This window comes from Protopterus annectens, chromosome 4.part0, assembly GCF_019279795.1.
Source record: "Protopterus annectens isolate FY-2018-M chromosome 4.part0, PAN1.0, whole genome shotgun sequence".
NCBI lineage: Eukaryota > Metazoa > Chordata > Ceratodontiformes > Protopteridae > Protopterus > Protopterus annectens.
In genome coordinates this window covers 521926914-521946128 of record NC_056733.1, presented here as the reverse complement: position 1 = coordinate 521946128, position 19215 = coordinate 521926914, and the positions used below count along the sequence as shown (strand labels likewise).

Below are 19215 nucleotides of genomic sequence, written 5' to 3'. Positions count from 1 at the left end.
AATTAATGCAAATTTCCTAGTTGATGGTGGAATAATTGAAGTCCCCATAACCAGTGTATTCATTAAAATTTGGATTGTCTTCAGTTTGGTTAAGTAGGCTTCATGAGTGCGGTGACCCATGGAGGGGAATCTATAACTGGCTAAGACTTGAATGGGGTCTTATCCACCATAACCTGGACATTGAGTAATTCCATGGAGTTGTCCAGTCTAACTAGACTTGAGGTAAATGTATCTCTTATATAGATTGAAACACTGCCTCCTTTGGTTTTCACGCGTTCATGTTGCAATCTAAAGGTGTGGAAGGCATTGTAGCCTTGCAGGGCTGGGGTACTGTCTGAGGCCTTAAACCAAGTTTCTGTAACTGCACAGACATCTACATCCTCTAGTGATAGAAGTGCCTCCAGGGAGTGCAATTTTTGGTTTAAGCTCCTAGCATTTAGCAGCATAGCCCTTATTTTGTTACATTACCTAAAAAAAGCACTGTGGAGGAGGTAAGATCCTTTGCCAACAGCTGAAAGCCTAGTGGTGCCAGGTGCAAACCGTGTCTGGCAAAGCAGAGAAGTTTGTCAACCATGGCTTCCCAGGTAGACAGGAACTGGATCCCCTTGGAATGACACCATAAACTAAGCCAGTTATTGAAATAAATCATTTTTTCTTGATACTGTGGTATCATTCTAGGTGAGGGTAGTATGCTGCTCAAGGCTAGGAACATACCTGCCTCGGACACATACTCAGAGAGCTTGACCATGTCTGTCTTCATATAGTCCAGTGAGGTACATCTCAGGTCATTCACACCAACATGAACTATGACAGAGTCATAATGGTACTTGCTGAGAGACCTGAGTGCACGCATGATATGGTGAATCCTGGCACCAGACAGGCAGCTGACCGTGGCTTTCTCCTTATCCAACTTGTTGAGTGGGATATCTATTTGTCTCACTATTGAGTCTCCAGTGGCACAAAAACTTGGTTTTTGAGTATTACCCCTTATGGGCTTGATGGGTGAGACACTGGTGTTGCTGTGTGTCATGGGTACTGTGGAAACTGTGCTAGCTGTGGGAGACTTGTGTTTTGGAGGTCTCTCGTGTTTCAGTAAATGTTTCGAGAGAACCTCCACGTAGGTGGATTTACATGTTTGATGCGTACTATGTGCACAAGTAGTGGTATGTGTATGAGTAGTGGTACTATGTGAATATGTAGTGGTGGGGGATTTTAAATTTTGTCAAACCAGGGCATATAATCCCCAACGTTATGACATACATATGTTCTTAACAGTGTCATTTATATTACTGAATTCAGCTTACCAAAGTAATTGTTCATTTCTAGTAAACTTTTATAGATGCTGTCAAACATTGCACTTCATATCCCAACAAGCAATTTCCCACTTCAGGCATTGTGTCAGAAAGTGGTTTGTTTGGAGAATTACTTTCTTTGTTTCCATTTTTTTTCCACTGCATCATGGCTTCCTCATTTTCTTGCAGTTCATTTTTGACTGCTGTTTATGGAGTCCATCTACAGTACAGGCACATCATGTACCATTGAATATTCATTGAATATTTGGAGTTGTATAATTTTGAGTGTATATTTTTACGTGGGGGGGGGACTGTTCCATAATGGTACACAAATCAGCAGAAATGTTTCCATGTAGGATTAACATACCAAACAGCATCAGTTTTATGATGTTTCAAGTCTCGTTTGAATACAGGAACTAAGTTATAAAATGCAAGCACAGGGTGTGTAGTGCAATTTTATTTCTGTAGAAATCTAAAGTGTGAAATTTCTGTTTTACAGCAAACGGGCATGAAATTTATTGGTAGAAGATCGAGGACCAAGAGTGATCTAAGTATAAAGATGTATGAAGAGGAGATCCAGGTAGGAGTATAGCCATGTTGTCTCACAGTTGTACCTGTTGCTCTGCTCTACTGATGATAAGAGGTTTGACATTCAGAGAGATTCCATTGTTTGATGTACTGTATAACTTTGTAGGCATATGCTTAAAAATGCTGCATAGATGCCTGTTTTAGTTATAATTATTATACTGAGGTTGTTTTTAACACCATTATTAAATTATCATTTATAGGTAAACATACATTAACAAATAAGAAAACAAACCATTTTAGCATTTTTCCATTTAAGTACAATAGGCATCACATATATCTTCTTTGCTACTATCATCAGTCCAACATTAGAAACAATTGCTGAATTCCTGCCTTCCTTCAACCTCACGCCTCCTTCTCTTGAACATTATTATGCATGTATTGTTCCCACAATTTCTGTTTACTTCTATGTAATATGCCCCTACCCTTTTCTAAAGATCACTCTTCCAGTTCTTTGATCCCTCATATAATATTCAATACCTCAAATTCAGTTGATGAAGACTTTGCATTTTCCAGTCATTTCTTTTTGGCAGCCAACAGAATTAAACTTAATAAGGCCTTTACCATATCTAGGCAATTCAAATCCTGTATCCGAGCTCAAAAGAATAATTTCCTTACTTACAGCCATTTGCTTACCCCATATTTCTGACAAGAGTACTCTGTAGGGAGTTTTCACAGTTTGCCAACTCATTACACTCTGAAAACATATGTTTCCAGTTACCTCTTTCCTCTCCATCACACCTCCAACATTTGCTATCCACCTGAGGAAAAATTCTTTGAAGTCTGCTTGGAGTATAAAAATACCTATGCAAACACTTTTAAGCAAAGATCCTAAGCCTTCTGGATGTGGTTGCATTCTTGAGAACCATAAATATGTCTTCCCATTGTTTTCTTGTAAATTACTTTTCCATTCTCTCTTCACAATCTTTTCCATACACCTCTGATTGATTCTTATGGTTATCATGCAATGTTTTATATGCCCTACTAATTATCTCTTTTATTAACAGCAGCATCTGTTCTAGATTCAAATAAAACTTCTACCATAGCAGGTCTTTCACTTAACCCCCCCATCCCTTTCTCTTTGGCTGTACTGTGAGATCAAGTCCTGGTAAGGAAGGCAGTCTCTAGCCTGAAATCCATATGTCCTATTGGTCTCATCCCACTCTATTATCTTTTCTGCTGGAGGTTATTTACTCCCAATATCTCCATTCCTTTGCCAGGTGTCTGCAGTAAATTCCATCCTCTTCTTACATAGTTTCTATGTCCTTACTTGCAGTCATCCATATTGACAAAATCTCATTCTCCATTCTCATATTGGCCTAGTTTTTAGAATATTTTCTGATACTTTCTGAATATAATATTCTCATGGTTGTTTTTATTATTCTCATTCTGTCTCTCTTTCTTGATCTTCCCCCTTGCTTCTTCATCATCCCTTTCTACTTTGAATTATAATCTTCTGCTTCTGTTATGAGCATTAACTGTGTAGCTCTAAAATGTCCCTTCAAATCAGGAAGAAATGAAACCATCTTGTTCAGTTGGAAGGATCATCTTGTCACACTTATCTCTTGCCCTCTTTCCCTCCCAGATAAATTCCTTCTATTCTTTATTAATTATCGTGCACAACGTTTCCTCAGCTTTATAAAAGTATGCCTGACCTGTATACATTTTCACTGTTTGTATGTTACTGTTCGTATCATTAAATAAGAGCTTTCAGTTTATCAGGTTTTGTAGCATCTTTTGTTTGTCTCTTCCCACATATCCTTAGCTGCAGTAACCGATGCCTTTTTAATCCATACTCCTAAATACTTCAGCTTATCATGTCCTCATAAGTATGGGTATTGCTGAACCAGTTCATGTGTGGGTGCATAATTTACTGCTATAGCCTTTGTTTTTATCTTCATTAATTTTGTATCCCAAAAAGACTTAATTGTCTCAAAATGTTCCAGAACACTGAGTTGTCCTTTTCTGGAGTAATCTGGTACAAAATAATATCATCTGCCAAAAAAAGTCAACTTTTCTTGCATACCATACCAAACATATCCTTGTATTTGTGAGTCCCTTATTTCTTTACCAATGGCTCCAGATGTAAAGCAAATAACAAAAGAAAGGAGGACACCCGTGCCTGGTTCCTCTGTTCAAACACAGTTTATCTGAGAGGAACCCTCCAACTTATCTTTTTCCTCCGATCCTTCATATATCTTTCTAATTAACCTTGTTATTGTATAATGGAATGCAAATATTTCCAATGCCCTACTCATAAAATCCCAGCTTACTGTGTCAGATAATTTTTTTGCATCAAGACCCACCAAGAACAGAGGTATTTTCTTACATTCTGCTTCCCTCAGGATCATGATTGTTCTGTTAATGTCAAATGTTTGTCTGCCCTTCACAAAACCACACTGATCCATATCTATCAACTTTGGCAACACCTTTGCTATTCTTTTAGCTAGTATAGACATAAACACTTTATAATTGTGGTTTAAAGTTAAAATGGGTCTATATGAAGCTGAGACTTTCCTGAAGATTGATTATATATCACTGTATTTATCCCATCACCTTATAACTTAACTGTTAGTTGTTGAACCTTATCTACCACTAACCTTAGCATAATTATATCTTCCATAAATATTGCTGTTTGTGCTCTTTCTTTCACCATTTGTCTGTTTTATACAATTTTTCATAAACTATCCAGAATATTTCTAAAACCTCTACAGGATCTCTGGTTATTTTTCTTATTATAGGTTCCCTAAGTTTGGGGGCAACCCTTTCAGCTTTCTTTTGTGCCAAAAGGTTTTGTGCTCTGGAGTTGTTATTAGAAATAGTTGCTTAAGTGCAATCTTTCTAAACTCTTGCATATTTTCCAGATATTCATTTATGTTCTCTTTATCACTCTACATTTGCTCCTCCTGTTTTCTGTGAGATTTCTCTTATTCTGCAGTACTTTAACCTTTGTCAGACACCCCTGTAAATAATTTCTGTTACTTCTTAACCATATCTCTTTCTCTTTTATTTCAACCATATTTTCAAACTCCATTTTTATTTTACCCCTGTCACTAGCTATAAATGGAGATATTTCTATCTTCCCTAATAACTCTCAAATAGTTTTCACTAGACATGCTTTAAATTACTCTCTTTTTAACTGATAGGTGGAAAAGTACCATTGTCTTATTTTTACATCATTACCCTGCGTTTTTATCTTAGTTTTTATTGGTGCATGATCAGAATTAGTTATTGGATGTGTATCGAAACTTTCAATTAAATGCACATGTTCATGTGAAATATAATTTCTGTCTAGTCTAGCCCAGTTATTGTACCTTGGGGAATAATATGTAAATTATGCCCTAGTTCCTACTACTGAATTCACATCTTCCATACCAAATATTTTCCTAATTTTTTTCAGAAATCTACATTTTGTTGTTATATTGTCCCTTCTAAGTCCCCATGATGCATGCTCACTATTGTAAGTCAAATTCCAGTCCCCAAGTGTAAATAATATTCCCTGCTGAAGGATGATTATTTCTCCCAAAATTTTCTTAAGTTCCATAATAGCAGTTTTCATTGGAATATAAATACATGTCTTTGCAATCCCTTTCCCTTGCCAGTAGCCCTTTATTACCACATATCTACATTTTTGTATTTTTTTACCTTATCTCTCTCTCTCTTTCTATTGGAGCTCCTCTAGCAATTAGTATAATTACTCACCTTTTACTCTGTCCCTGATATTCTGCTGAATATCCATTCTGAAGTCCTGTCTTTGTCAAATTCACATGCTCATTTCTTTCCATTTGTGTTTCCTGCTATATGCAGTCTGTATTTATTAGTATAATTCAATTCACTTCATTTTTTATCTATACATGTAAAGCCATCCACATTCCACGGTAATGTGGACAGCATAGCCATCATGATAAAAAGCTGTTGTTCCCACCTGTTATACTTATCAGTTTTTTTGAATGTGTATTTCCAGCTTTTGTGTTGCATGCATATACTTATGTTTGGCAGGCTAATCTTTTCTACAGTTGTTTATTTGAAACTATGTAATATTTTTCAAGACTTTCTGTTTTAATGAAAACTGTCAAACAAAAAAAATCTAAATATAAAACACACATCCACTATTACTTTGGAACAAATACACAAAACTGTGTGCATCTTCAAAACAAGAATTTTAAACTGCAGAAAGGAATAACTGCCTCAAATTGACAGCTGCACATACAGGCATTATTTAACCTAAAGTTAAGGTTATCCATGCTAAAGCACATGCTGCAGCCTGTGCTCCCATTTACACAGATTACTGCCTGTACTTTTCTTATCTCTCTTCTGCTCAGAGATATGAAAAACAGCTTGTATTTTTCAGAAAATATTTTTTTTAGCCCTAAGAAAAAGTGCTGTCTTTAAGTAAAACTAAATTGTACTCTTGTCTATTAACTCCTATTAAATTATTAAGGCTGCTAGGGAGGTTGTTGCCTCTTAATCACTTCCCATAATTTCGAAACGTATTTTTTTTCACTGAACTGCTTGCCATTATACCTTTAAATTTTGCATTTCCCTTAGCAGAGAATACTCAGAATTCTCAAGATTAATTGCATGTACCTGCAAACAGCTTTTCTCCAAGGAAATGTTCTCAGCAGTGAGTCTTTGTAAATTTCAGTAAGAAAATAAATGCACAGCTACCCTCAGCTGCAGACATCTCAATTCCACTGAACACCTTCAAGTGGAAAACAAACAAGCTAATATCCCTGCAGTTGTAAGAAGCTTAGCATTTTCATGATTTTCATAATTTTGCCTTATTTTTAAAGCATACTTACTTACACCTTTTTACAGTTTAAGACAAAAGTAGTAATCTAGACATGCATCTTTGTAAACTAAAAAGAGAAAATATCATAATTCTACACATAATATGAGAAAATGTCCTAATTCTACATATAATATAGTCAGTGCCCTTTTACACTCCACCCCTACCCAAGCAGCCCAAGATCACAGACTATGAACAATAAACTTGCTTTTTTCCAGCCTTTTTTCTTTTGTTATACTGTAAAACTATATTTATTGCAACTGAAAAGTACTTGCTTACTTGAATATCTTTAACACATACAACAGTCAGTGAAAAGACTCGCCCCACATTTATAATACTCCTGACTAAGCAGTGCACAAAATTGTTTTACTGTATGTAGCATGCAGTGTATATCATGAAATGTTTTATATAAATGCTAATAAGAACAAAAGTTGTTTTACTTACAGTTAGTTTTCTTCCTTTTAGTGTTCTTCTAAACATTAATGATGTAAAGCGGGTATAAGATTTACAATCGACCAACAATTTTAACAAAGTCAACAAAAGTCCAGCGTTTTTCAGCCACTTTTTGTTGTTAAACCATATTTCACAAGTGTGATAAGATTCATTATAGTCTTCCATTTATTCACTAATTTCAGATTTCCTGGTCTTCTTCCTCTTCATCTTCATCTCCCAACACTAGACTCTGGTTCAAGTCCAAGGTATTGATGACTTTTCTAGTAAACTCCTGTGCTGTTTTTTTATTTCTCAATCATTTTCCTTTGGGGCACTGCTTGCCATTGTACCTTTAAATTTTGCATTTCCCTCAGCAAAGAATAATCAAGAATTCTCAGGATTAATTCTGAAAGTCTCTCCTTAATGTCAGAAGATTGAGAAGCAGAGTCCCTTTCTGCTTTCTTATTCACTTTTATGTCGAATAAACATTTTATGTCCTCCTTAGCCTGCTCTGTGTCAAAAAAATGACATTGATCCTCCAGGGAAAAAAAAGAAAAAAACACTTTGAAGACAACTTGATGCAGCAGCTTGACTCTCACACCTGCCTCTTGGCATTCACTGAATGCTGGGATAAATTTGCTTCTGTTCTGCCTGGTGTACAGTGAATAATCATTTGTTGTCTCCAGTTTTTAATACTTTGCTCTTCTGCCACAGTTTTGCTAGGATCAACTCTTAGGCTCATAGGATCATAGGAGGTTACTAGGTTATCGACCCGCAGGTCACTTCAAGCCTAGCCGTTTCATCTCATTGTAGTACCATAGATAATCTAGTCAATACCCAGGATTGTATTTATTAATGAATGCCCATGTCCAGGAGGTTTGTGAGCACTATCCCAGGTAAGAATTTACAGTGCTCCATCCACTCATCTATGTTCCTTTTGAACAGTTTCATAGAGATGCTCTGCTTCACATTAGTTGGCAGCCTATCCAAAGATGTGGCAGTCCCTGGGGGACAAACCAACACATCCTATTCAAGTCGCAGGCCATATTTAGGTCCCTGAAACAAGTAGCTCTAGTCCCGTTTGATTTATAGATATGCAGCAAGTTCATTTGGTTTGGGTCAGATATTGCTGTGTAAGCCAGTCATAAGTCTCCCCTAAGAAGCCTATGTGTTACTGAGTATACTGACAGGGACTTTAGTCGGTCTGTATAAGGCATGTGCTAGAGTCCCTTAATCTTCGTAGTTAGAAATCTCTGAAGTTTTCTAGTACTGAGGTTGTTAACCATAATTTGATAACTTGCATTCTTTTCTACAATAGTCTGCAAGAGGAGATACCATAACTGTAACCAAATATAAAATCATACAAGAGAATCCTATGCACAAAAGAAAAGTAAAAATTATATTTTGGAGCAGGCCAGTGCATTATATTTAAATGCAGCACTTCAGAAACCTTCATAAACCAGTGGCCAGTATCCCACGACTAGGAAAATTGCAGAGTTTGACTCATGTGGTAGGGAATAGGCAAATAACAACAGTTAATGAGAGGTCACAAGTGTGGTATATACTTTGTAGCCCATGTATAATATGCACACTTGTGGCATTATGGTAAAGCAAGTGAAGGTTCAGGAGATATGTTAATGGTGACTGCCTGTTTCCTTGTGCTTTTCCAGCTTGACTGAATTGTGCTAACGAGTGCCACTGCCATGTTTTTGCTTTTTGTAGAAGATGGGGTCTTTACTGTAGCATGGCAAAAATCTGTTGCAGAAGCTGACATCTGACCATGTGTTGTATGTGTTATGGAGCACATCTTAGTGGTAAAACATGCTATTACTGCATGTCAGCATATACACTCACTCCTGTATAGAAGCAGAAGAGTCTAGGTTAGATAAAGGCATATTCAGACTACATGCATAGCATCCATTGCTGTCTGATCAGGTGTTCCATATATCTGTATCAGTGTTAACATGTATACAGGATAAGGCAATGATACTCTGGACATGGTTAGTTTACTGCTGCACAAGCAGTGAACTTGTAAAATGTCATTATGAACTCTGATCACCTCTGCCTGCAGCTAGAGCAAGTAGTGCCAAGGCTCTGATGAGGTGCACTGACATTATTCAGGCTGCACTTTTCACATGTGAGCAGTGCTACAAAATGTGCAAGTTGCTGTTCTGCTGTATATGAATTGCAACATTTTTTTTCTGTACTTAAAATGTTAGTTGTATTACTGTATTAGTTGATCTGCATTTACTTGTGCACCCATTGGAGAACTCTGCATAACATGCTATACAAACTGCTGCCCACAGTCAAGTTAGAGTCAATGAATTGGGACCACCTTGCTTGCCATGTATTTCTGTGCAAATTGGCCCTTGAATAGTATGTAGACTGCCTGTAAGTACTGCCCCTTTTCTTTCTACAGGCTTCAAAAGGGACTTCACATGTCCTTGATGAAACTGTTCTGTTTTGTTTCTTGTACCAGAACAAAATCAAGGAGAGTACTTTATTTGATTATTTTCAGTCCAAAACTCCAGCCATGTTTTCAGAGTCCGTATTCTATCAGTATTGGGTCAAGTTTAGATAATGCAATACAGTGTCATTTTACTCAGATGGTCGTATCATTTCTAGGTCGGACTGGAACTTGATTTGCAACAATGAAGATATATCTGGAAGGCCTAGAAGGGGACATATAGCAAAAGAAGATAGGTTTCCAAAGAAATATATGAAAATGTTTGGAATGGAAGAGGTGAATTCTGTAGTAGGAACTCTTTTTTTTTTTTTTTTTTTTTTAACAAGAAACATTTTTTTTTAATTATGATGTATGACATAGGCCATGTTACATTTATGTAAATGAAAATAAACCTTAGTGACACAGTCTCAGTTGCAAACATTATATATTCCAAGTTATGCTGACACAACTGTAGCTGCAAACATTATGGATCACTTTTAATATATCCAGTCATTGTTAATCAGCCATTACATAGCTCATTCAGATCCTGCCTTTTTTAATCCTTGTCTATCCTCTACATGTATTGATTCTACATTTCCTATTTTTCCTGTGTAATTTGTTCTTGCCCTTTTCTAAAGTAGTAGGAACTCTTGAGAGAATTTACATATTATTCCCCAAGGTTCAATAACTGGGCAAGACCAGACAGAATTTATGTTTCACTGGAACATGTGCATTTAATTGAAGGTTTCAACACACATCCAATAACTGTTTCAGAGTACTCATTAAACTAACCAAACAACTCAGAAAAGTCATCCTTCTGCACAACTGCAGACCCATAAGTTTCACTAGTCTTGTATATAAAGCCATGAAAAGAATTATCACAGGCATATCCAACAACTGGAACATAGATCATACGCCAATAACAACTAAGATAGAAATGCAAGATACTGAAGTAAAAATGAGACAATAGTGCTTCCCCACCTAGGTGAATTTAAGGAATGGGTAATAGAAATTATTTCAGAGTTATTAGGGAAGATAGAAATTTCTTTATTAGTTATAACTAGTGAGTGAGATAAAATGAAAGATGAGTTTAAAATAGGGTTGAAATAAAAGAAAGCAATATATGGTAAAGAAGTAGCAAGAATGATGTAGAAGGTCTGGTAAAGATTAAAGTATTGCAGAATAAAGGCAATCTCACAGAACAAGAAGAGGCACAACTGGAGAGTGCTAAAGAGAAAATATGGGAATATTTGGATAGTATGCATGAGTTTAGAAATAATGCTCTTAAACAACTGTTGTTGTTAATAACTATGAGCACACAAATCTTTAGCACGGTGACTTAGAAAACAGAAAGTACAAACGGTTGTTCCCAAACATGGGAAGCCTATAACAAGAAAAATAAACAGAGCTCCTGCAGAGGTATTAAAGATATTTTGGAAATTTATGAAAATTTGTGTTAACCAAAAAAAATGTGGAAATCAAGAAAAAGCACAAATCAAAATATTTTTGGAAGACTTAAGTATGCTGAAGTTATAGGTAGATGAGACTCAACTAACAGTTAAGATAGGAGGAGATGAGATAAAAACAGTGACTTATCAATGTGCAGGAAATTATGCAGGAATAGATGGTTTTCCTGTTGAAGTTTGTAAGCTAGGAGGGAAGAAAGGGATATAGAAGGTTTTGTTTAACAGTATTTTAAAAGGAGGGCGAACACCATCATCCTGGAAGAAAGCTGTGGTAGCTGTAATACCTAAAGTTATTAAAGACCCATCAGTTTTCCCCGGGCCTCCACTGAAAAAGACATGCATCCAGTCGGACTTTCCCGGTAAACAAATGTAAAATAAAAAAAAGAAATAGTTTCATACAGGCCCATTTCAATTTTAAACCATGAATATAAACTGGAAGCCAAAGGGTAAGAAGGACACACACACACACACACACACACACACACACACACACACACACACACACACACACACACACACACACACACACATGCCATTCAGTAGAAACTAATGAGACACATTTCAGCCATTTTACTGACCTCATCAGCACAGCATATGTGGATGGTTTGGTTATACTTTAGAAATGAGGTTTAAGGTATCAATCAACAAAAAGTCTAGCATGGCTGGATTTTTTCTTGTAGTTTTTACTGAATGGTTTCTTTGTGTGTCTTTTTTACTCTTTGGTTTGGATGTTTGTTGGGATATTTTGCAGGCACCTTAATCTGTATGGGCAACAGCTGGTTTTAAAGACCCTGTGTTACTAAAGCATAGTCAAACCATCTACTTATGCTTTGCTGATGAGGTCAGTAAAAAGGCCAAAACATGCATTCTCACAGTTAGTGGGGTTTGGCTTTATTTGCCTGAATGTAACCATAAAGACTTAAAAAGTAAAAAAGTAATGGACATTCAGAAGCCATGTAGCTGAAACACTTAATGTCCTTAGGGGTCATTTGCATATATCCCATAAGTCTCCATTATAGGAGGTTTAAGGCATCACATGGTAAAACCTCTAGCTTGGCTGAGTTTTTCTTGAAGTTTTTACTGAATGGTTTGTGTGTGTGTATCCTTTTTACTCTTTGGTTTGGATGTTAGTTGGGATATTTTGTAAACTCCTTAATTTAAGTAGGCATCAGCTGGGCTTAAAGACGCTGTGTTTCTAAATTATATCCAAACCATTTATTAAACCTGTGCTGATGATGTCAGCAAAAAGGCCCAGACATGCACATCTACAGCTAGTGGGGTTTGGCTTTATTTGCCTGAACGTAATGATAAACACTTAAGTAAAAAAGTCGTAGACATTCAGAAGCCATATGGCTGAAACATGTTATATCCTTAAGGGGTTATTTGTATCATTTCCATGTGCCTTTATTACAAGAGGTTTAAGGTATCATACAATAAAAACTCTAGCTTAGATGATTACAAAGTGTTTATATCTGTAACAGTTAAAATAATGGCAAATGTGTTGCTACAACTGATAAATATGGATCATTATGGTTTTATGGAGGAGATGCAAACATTTGGCATTAATAGAATAGTGATGAACCAGAAGGAAGCCGAATGTAAGACAATACCTGTGTTGTTGGTGGGTCTTGATGCAGGAGAAAGCATTTGACAGAGTAAACTGGGTTTTCTGAGTAGGGAAATGGAAGCATTTGAATTCCCTGATAGAATAATAAGGTTAATTAGGAGGATAAATGAGGAATCAGAGACAAAAATTAAAGTGGGAGCATTCCTGTCTGATAAGTTGTATACAAACAGATGAACCAAGCAAGGGTGTCCTCCTTCCTCTTTGTTGTTTGCATTATATTTAAAGCCATTGGTAAGAAGATAATGGACTCAGAAATTCAAGGTTATAATTGTATGGCAATCAAGAAAAGTTGGCTTTATTTAGAGATAATATTATTTTGTACCTGATAAAACCAAAAAAAAGACATCTCAGTGATCTGAAGTAGTTTACTTCATTTGGTCTTCAACCTGTGGGATACCAGATCCATATCGGATCTGAGCCGGCAATCTTACTAGCATCTGCTCCGAGCTCCAAGCTCCTCCCCTTACCCATAATACACTTCCGCTACCTTCCAACCTCCAGATCTTGTTTGCCGCAGCTAGCTGAAGTATCGTGATCTCCAGAGCTCTGAGTAGTAAGTGGGTATAAAATCTTTTAGAAAGCATCTTTTCTCTACTAACTTCTAGATAGTGATTAGTGTAGGATCCCCCTTTTCCTCCCCTCGCTTGGTGCGTCATGTGTTTAAACTTTAGTGTTGTTTAGCTTAGTTTAGCATAGTTAGTGAGTGTACTTGCTTCCCCTCCCCCCTCAGTGCATTCTGTGTGTGAGTGTGATGAGTGGTTTTCATTGGGAAAATAGTGTTTTTTTTCTTCTATCAATTTGTTTTCCCTCTTTTATAAATGGCTGATAAGCCAGTGTTTAAAAGGTGCACTGAGTGTGGCCATAAGTTGTCCCCAGTAGATGGCCACACTCTTTGTGTAATCTGCTTGGGTGTGGCCCATCTCACTACAGACTACTCTATATGCACGGGTTTTAACCCGCTTGCAATCAAGGACAGGAAGGCTAAGTTGGCCCTAAAAGGCCTTCTTCCCACTTCAGAGGCGGTTGCCTCGTCCTTGGCTTCAGTCACAGCGGCTACTGTGGCCGCCTGTCCTTCTTCAATTGTCCTTGCTTCTCCTCCCTCCCAGGCAGGGACTAAACTCCCGTTTCAAATCCTGCAGATGCAAAAGGGGCAGAGAGAAGGAGAGAGAGAGAGACAAAATCTAGGCTGGAGAAACATAAGAGGTCCCCGGACGTCCCTTCACCTCAAGACACATAAGATCTGTGACTCCCCTCGGTTCCGATCTCCAAGATATTCCCCTGAGCCAGAGGAGACATGGTCTACATCTAGGGCCTTAGTGCCCTGACCCACGAGGTTAGGGTCTGTGGCCACGTCGAGGTCCACGCTGTCCTTATCGGAAGTTGACATGGATAAAATGATGAGAAAGTTCATTTGTCCTCAGATCCAGATGTGGGTCTTGCCAGCCCCCTCTCCCTCAGGAAGGGGGAACTCGCTTCCTTTTTTTACACCAATCTCTACTTCTCCGATTGATCCACCGGGTTTAGAGTACTCTGATCCGAGGATGGCTTTATTCAGGGAGGCGGCGTCGATGGTACCTGCTTCCTCTATGCCGACAGCTGCCTGGAGCGTGTCGGATCCAACCAGCTCGGATCCCAGCCGCTCTCTGAGACGGAGCTTGGGTGTAGGATCTGAGGGAATGGAACTTTTTTCATTGGCTCCGCCTTTGTCAGGCCAAGTACCCTCCCTCAGAGCTCTGTCCACTTCGGGCCCGGCTCCGATTCTCTCATCGGACCCGGGGAGACTGTCTTCCTTATTGGTTCCACAGGAGGTTCATTCTTCCTTGGAGTTCGATGTGGTAGAAAGGGTTCTCTCGGCTCTTGTTACAAATCCCATCATTTTACCGGAGGGACAGCCCATGCTCGAGGAACCCCAAACGGTTCCCCCTGAGGAACAAGTGGCTTGCGAGTTCCCCCTGGAGAGCCCTACCGGAGATGTGCCTTGCAAGCATACGTGTAAGAGGAGGCACTTGGACTCCCCTGAGTCCCTAACCGAGGATACGGATTTGGATGATGGAGAAGGTTCCCCCAGGTCACCTCTCGAGGATGTCTGGAGACATGGAAATTCTTCACCAATGGGGAGGTTGGTCTGCCCCCAAACCTTCTACTGATGAGTCTGTGTTCCTGGAGCCTTTCGGCACGGGCCCATCTACTTCCTGGGTGTCCCCTCCCGCAGATCCCTTGGTGGACCTGGTTACCTCGCGGGCCAGGAAGGAGCCGGACACAGTGGAACCAATTCCCAAAAGGCCTGACAAGATCTTCCTTTGGATAGGCCAGCATGGAACAAGGGCTCCCCCATAGACGCTATGGTGGTAGCAGCAGCCATGAAGAAGGAACTAGCCTGGGAGAGTTCCTCGGTTCATCTTCCTGACCAAGAGTCGCTGTTGATGGACTGCTTAGGGAAGTGGGTTTAGGCTTCAGCTACCTTTTCTATTAGGGCGCTGAACTACCTGGCCCACGCCACGAGACTCCAGCGTGACCTGGTCAAGGAGCTGGTGGAGTCTTCCCCTAAGTCCATGTCACAGGACAGGGACTCATTCTCCGTGGGGATGGCCACTTTGAAAGCAGTCTCCAATACGTCCATGCAACTCCTATCACATGCTACTGAAGGAGCAGCTAGGGCATCTCGGTCCGGCATGTCCATGAGGCGCAACGCCTGGCTCAGACTGTCAATTTTCGGAACCCTTCAAGGAGTCCTTTGCCAGTGTCCCTTATGACAGCTCTACTCTCTTTGGTAAGACCATCAAAGAGACATTAGTCCAGAGTGAGAAGGATGGGAAGACACTGTCTGCCATCGGAATCCACTTCTCGAACCCTCAAAGGTCCTTTTCCCAGAATAAGAGAGGGCAAAAAAGGATATGGTTCCAGAAATCACAGTATTCCTAGGACACTCAGGGCTCTTATTCTTCCCCCAGAGGCAGAGGGAGACAGAATGGATGCTGGCCCAGAGACAGAGGGGGTCTGAGGAATTTTGGGTCTCGAGAACTTTTTTGGACAGGCCCGCACAGCAACCCTGAGGGGTGGCCTGACTGCTCTACTCTGGAAGCAGTTGGGGGATGATTGTCCTTGCACCTGGCGGCATGGGAGACCATGACATCAGACCGCTGGGTGCTTCAGATCATATCCAGAGGTTACTCTATCCCCTTTGTGGGTTCTCCCACATCTCCCAAACACCTCCCGGATGTACCACCCACGCAAGGGGAGGCAGCAGCACAGGAAATTTCCATGCTGCTAGGAAAACGAGCCATTGAAACCATCCCCCCAGATCAGTCTGGATCGGGCTTCTACTCCAGGTTCTTTTTGGTGCCAAAGAAAACGGGGGACTTAAGGCCCATTCTGGGCCTATCTACCCTGAACCTGTCAGCTGCCAAAGAAAAATTCCAGATGGTCACACTACAGTCCATCATGCTGTACCTGCAAGCGTGCGACTGGATGTGCTTGTTAGAACTCCAGGATGCTTAGTATCACATAAACATGCACAGAAGCTCCAAGGGGTTCCTCAGCTTCCGGCTAGGAGTCAGTCATTACCAATTTCGAGCCCTAACATTTGGTCTCACCACAACCCCCAGGATGTTCACCAAAGTGATGGCGGTGGTAGTGGCTCACCTGAGGCTTCAGGGGATTCAGGTCTATCCGTACCTGGACGATTGGCTCCTCACTGCTCCCACCAGGCGACTACTCTGTCAAACCAGGGATTGCTTCCTAATCCTTGCCATGCATTCGGGATCACAATCAATGCATCCAAATCACTCCTAAATCCTGTCCAGGTGATAGACTACATTGGGGCAAGGATAGATACATTACAGTGCAAAATCTTCCTGACCTCGGAGACAGTACAAAACCTGAGGCTGCATGTCTCTCTGATCTTCCATTCACATCTTCCATCGGTGGAATCAGTGTTGAGGGCCTTAGGTTCAATGGCGGAGACCATAACACTTTACCCGTGTGCTCGGTTACATATGAGAATTCTACAGTGGGCACTAGCTGTACAGTGGTCCCTGTTGGATCTTCCATTGTCGTATCCAATACAACTCAGTGGAGTCTGTCGGTCGTCCCTCATATGGTGGATGTGTTCTCCAGATATTTTGGAGGGATGACCCTTTGTTCCAACCCCTGCCCAAGCCGCGGTGACCATAGATGCCTCCCAACTCGGGTGAGGTGGCATTGTTCGGGCAGGACACTCCAAGGCCTGTGATCCCCTGTAGAGACCAGCTTGCACATAAATGTTCTAGAAATGAGGGCAGTCCTTTTAGCATTGCAGGCCCTTCATGCCTTTCTTCCTCTGGGAACCATTGCAATTCAGTCAGACAACATGTCAGTGGTCTGGTATATCAACAAACAGGGAGGGACCAGATCTTACCCCCTTTGTCGCGAGGCCATGGGAGTGTGGGAATGGGTGATCTCCACTGGTCGTTTTCTCATCACAACGCACATTCCGGGACGGTCCAACATTCTAGCGGACAGGTTAAGTTGGACTATTCTGATGCCTTACGATTGGTTTCTGACTCTTTCAGTAGCTAAGCTGATCTTCCTGGAATCTGATCAGCCTTGCTGCGATCTCTTCGCATCTCCTTCCAACGCGAAGTGCAGTGAGTTTTTCGCTCTGAACCCCCTGCTGGGGAAGGTCCCAGAGATGCTGTAGTCCATGCTTGGCCTCCCGGTCTTTTGTATGCTTACACTTCAGTACCAATTATTCTGAGGTTTTTACAGAAAGCTCGTCAACTGGGGAGCAAAGTGCTCCTCATTGCCCCATTTTGGCCTCGCCAGGTATGGTTTCCCTTCTTTTGGTCTCACCTTCTGGCTCCACCCTGGATCTTGTATCCCATTCAGGATCTGAATTCACACCCATCAGCAGTTCCTCATCCGAACCTGCACAGTTTGAAGCTCACAGCTTGGATGCTCCAATTCCCATGATTGCTAGGACTCCCGGATTATCCTGTTCAGTTAGGTCTATTTTGGTGGCTGCTCATAAGTCTTCTACCAGGAAGGTTTATCGCAGTAAATGGAAACGTTTTTCTCCTTCTCCGATCCATCCACTGGTGTGGAGTACTCTGATCCGAGGATGGCTTTAGTCAAGGAGTCGGCGCCAATGGTACCTGCTTCCTCTATGCCGACAACTGCCTGGAGCATGTCAGATCCAACCAGCTCAGATCTGAGCCACTCTCGGAGATGGAGCTTGGGTGTCGGATCTGAGGGAGTGGAAATTTTTTCATTGGCTCCGCCTTTATCAGGCCAAGTACCCTCCCTCGGAGCTCTGTCCACTTTGGGCCCAGCTCCGATTCTCTCATTGGACCCGGGGAAACTGGCTTCCTTATTGGTTCCACAGGAGATTCGTTCTCCCTTGGCATTCGTCATGGTAGAAAGGGTTCTCTCTGCTGGATCACGACCCCTGACTATCCCCTTGGACTCCATCCCAACCCCCTCGGCTCTTGCTACGAATCCCATCATTTTACCGGCGGGACAGCCCATGCTCGAGGAACCCTAGACGGTTCCCCCTGAGGAACAAGTGGCTTGTGAGTTCCCCCAGAGAGCCCCACCGGAGATATGCCTCGCAAGCATACGTGTAAGAGGAGACACTTGGACTCCCCCGAGTGCCTCAACGAGGATATGGATTTGGATGATGGGGAAGGTTTCCCCAGGTCACCTCCTGAGGATGTCTCCTTTGGAGACATGAAAATCCTTCACCAATGGGGGAGGTTGGTCTGCCCCCAAACCTTCTTCTGATGAGTCCGTGTTCCTGGAGGCTTTCGGCACGAGCCCATCTACTTCCTGGGTGTCCCCTCCCGCAGATCCCTTGGTGGACCTGGTGAACTCCCGGGGCTGGAAGGAGTCAGACACCGTGGAACCAATTCCCAAAAGGCCTGACAAGATCTTCCTTTGGATAGGCCAGCATGGAACAAGGGCTCCCCCAGAGACGCTATGGTGGTAGCAGCAGCCACGAAGAAGGAACAAGCTCAGGAGAGTTCCTTGGTTCATCTTCCTGACCGAGAGTCACGGATGATGGATCACTTAGGGAAGTGGGTTTAGACTTCAGCTACCTTTTCTATTAGGGCGCTGAACTACCTGGTGCATGCCACGAGACTCCAGCGTGACCTGGTCAAGGAGCTGGTGGAGTCTCCCCCTAAGTCCATGTCGCAGGAGGACAGGGACTCGTTCTCCGTGGGGTTGGCCACTTAGAAAAGCAGTCTCCAATACGTCCATGCGACTCCTTTCACATGCTAATGAAGGAGCGGCTAGGGCAGCTGTGTCCAGCATGTCCATGAGGCGCAATGCCTGGTTCAGACTGTCAATTTTTGGAACTCTTCAAGGTGTCCTTTGCCAATGCCCCTTATGACGGCTCTACTCTCTTTGGTAAGACCGTCAAAGAGACTTTAGTCCAGAGTGAGAAGGATGGGAAGACACTGTCTGCCATCGGAATCCACTTCTCCAACCCTCAAAGGTCCTTTTCCTGAAATCAGAGAGGGCAAAAGAGGATGCGGTTCCAGAAGTCACGGTATTCCCGGGACACTCAGGGCTCTTCTTCTTCCCCCAGAGGCAGAGGG

General features: G+C 41.4%; 1 protein-coding gene across 2 annotated transcripts in view; it reads left to right on the top strand.

Annotated features, from left to right (window-relative positions):
• The window catches only part of TPCN1 (two pore segment channel 1), a 1721246-nt gene that overhangs the window by 1576660 nt on the left and 125371 nt on the right, over positions 1-19215 (top strand). For both annotated transcript variants that reach the window (XM_044068445.1, XM_044068446.1), the window contains exon 26: positions 1792-1872. In XM_044068445.1, coding sequence (XP_043924380.1) covers positions 1792-1872 — 81 coding nt within the window. The remainder of the gene's footprint in view (positions 1-1791; positions 1873-19215) is intronic.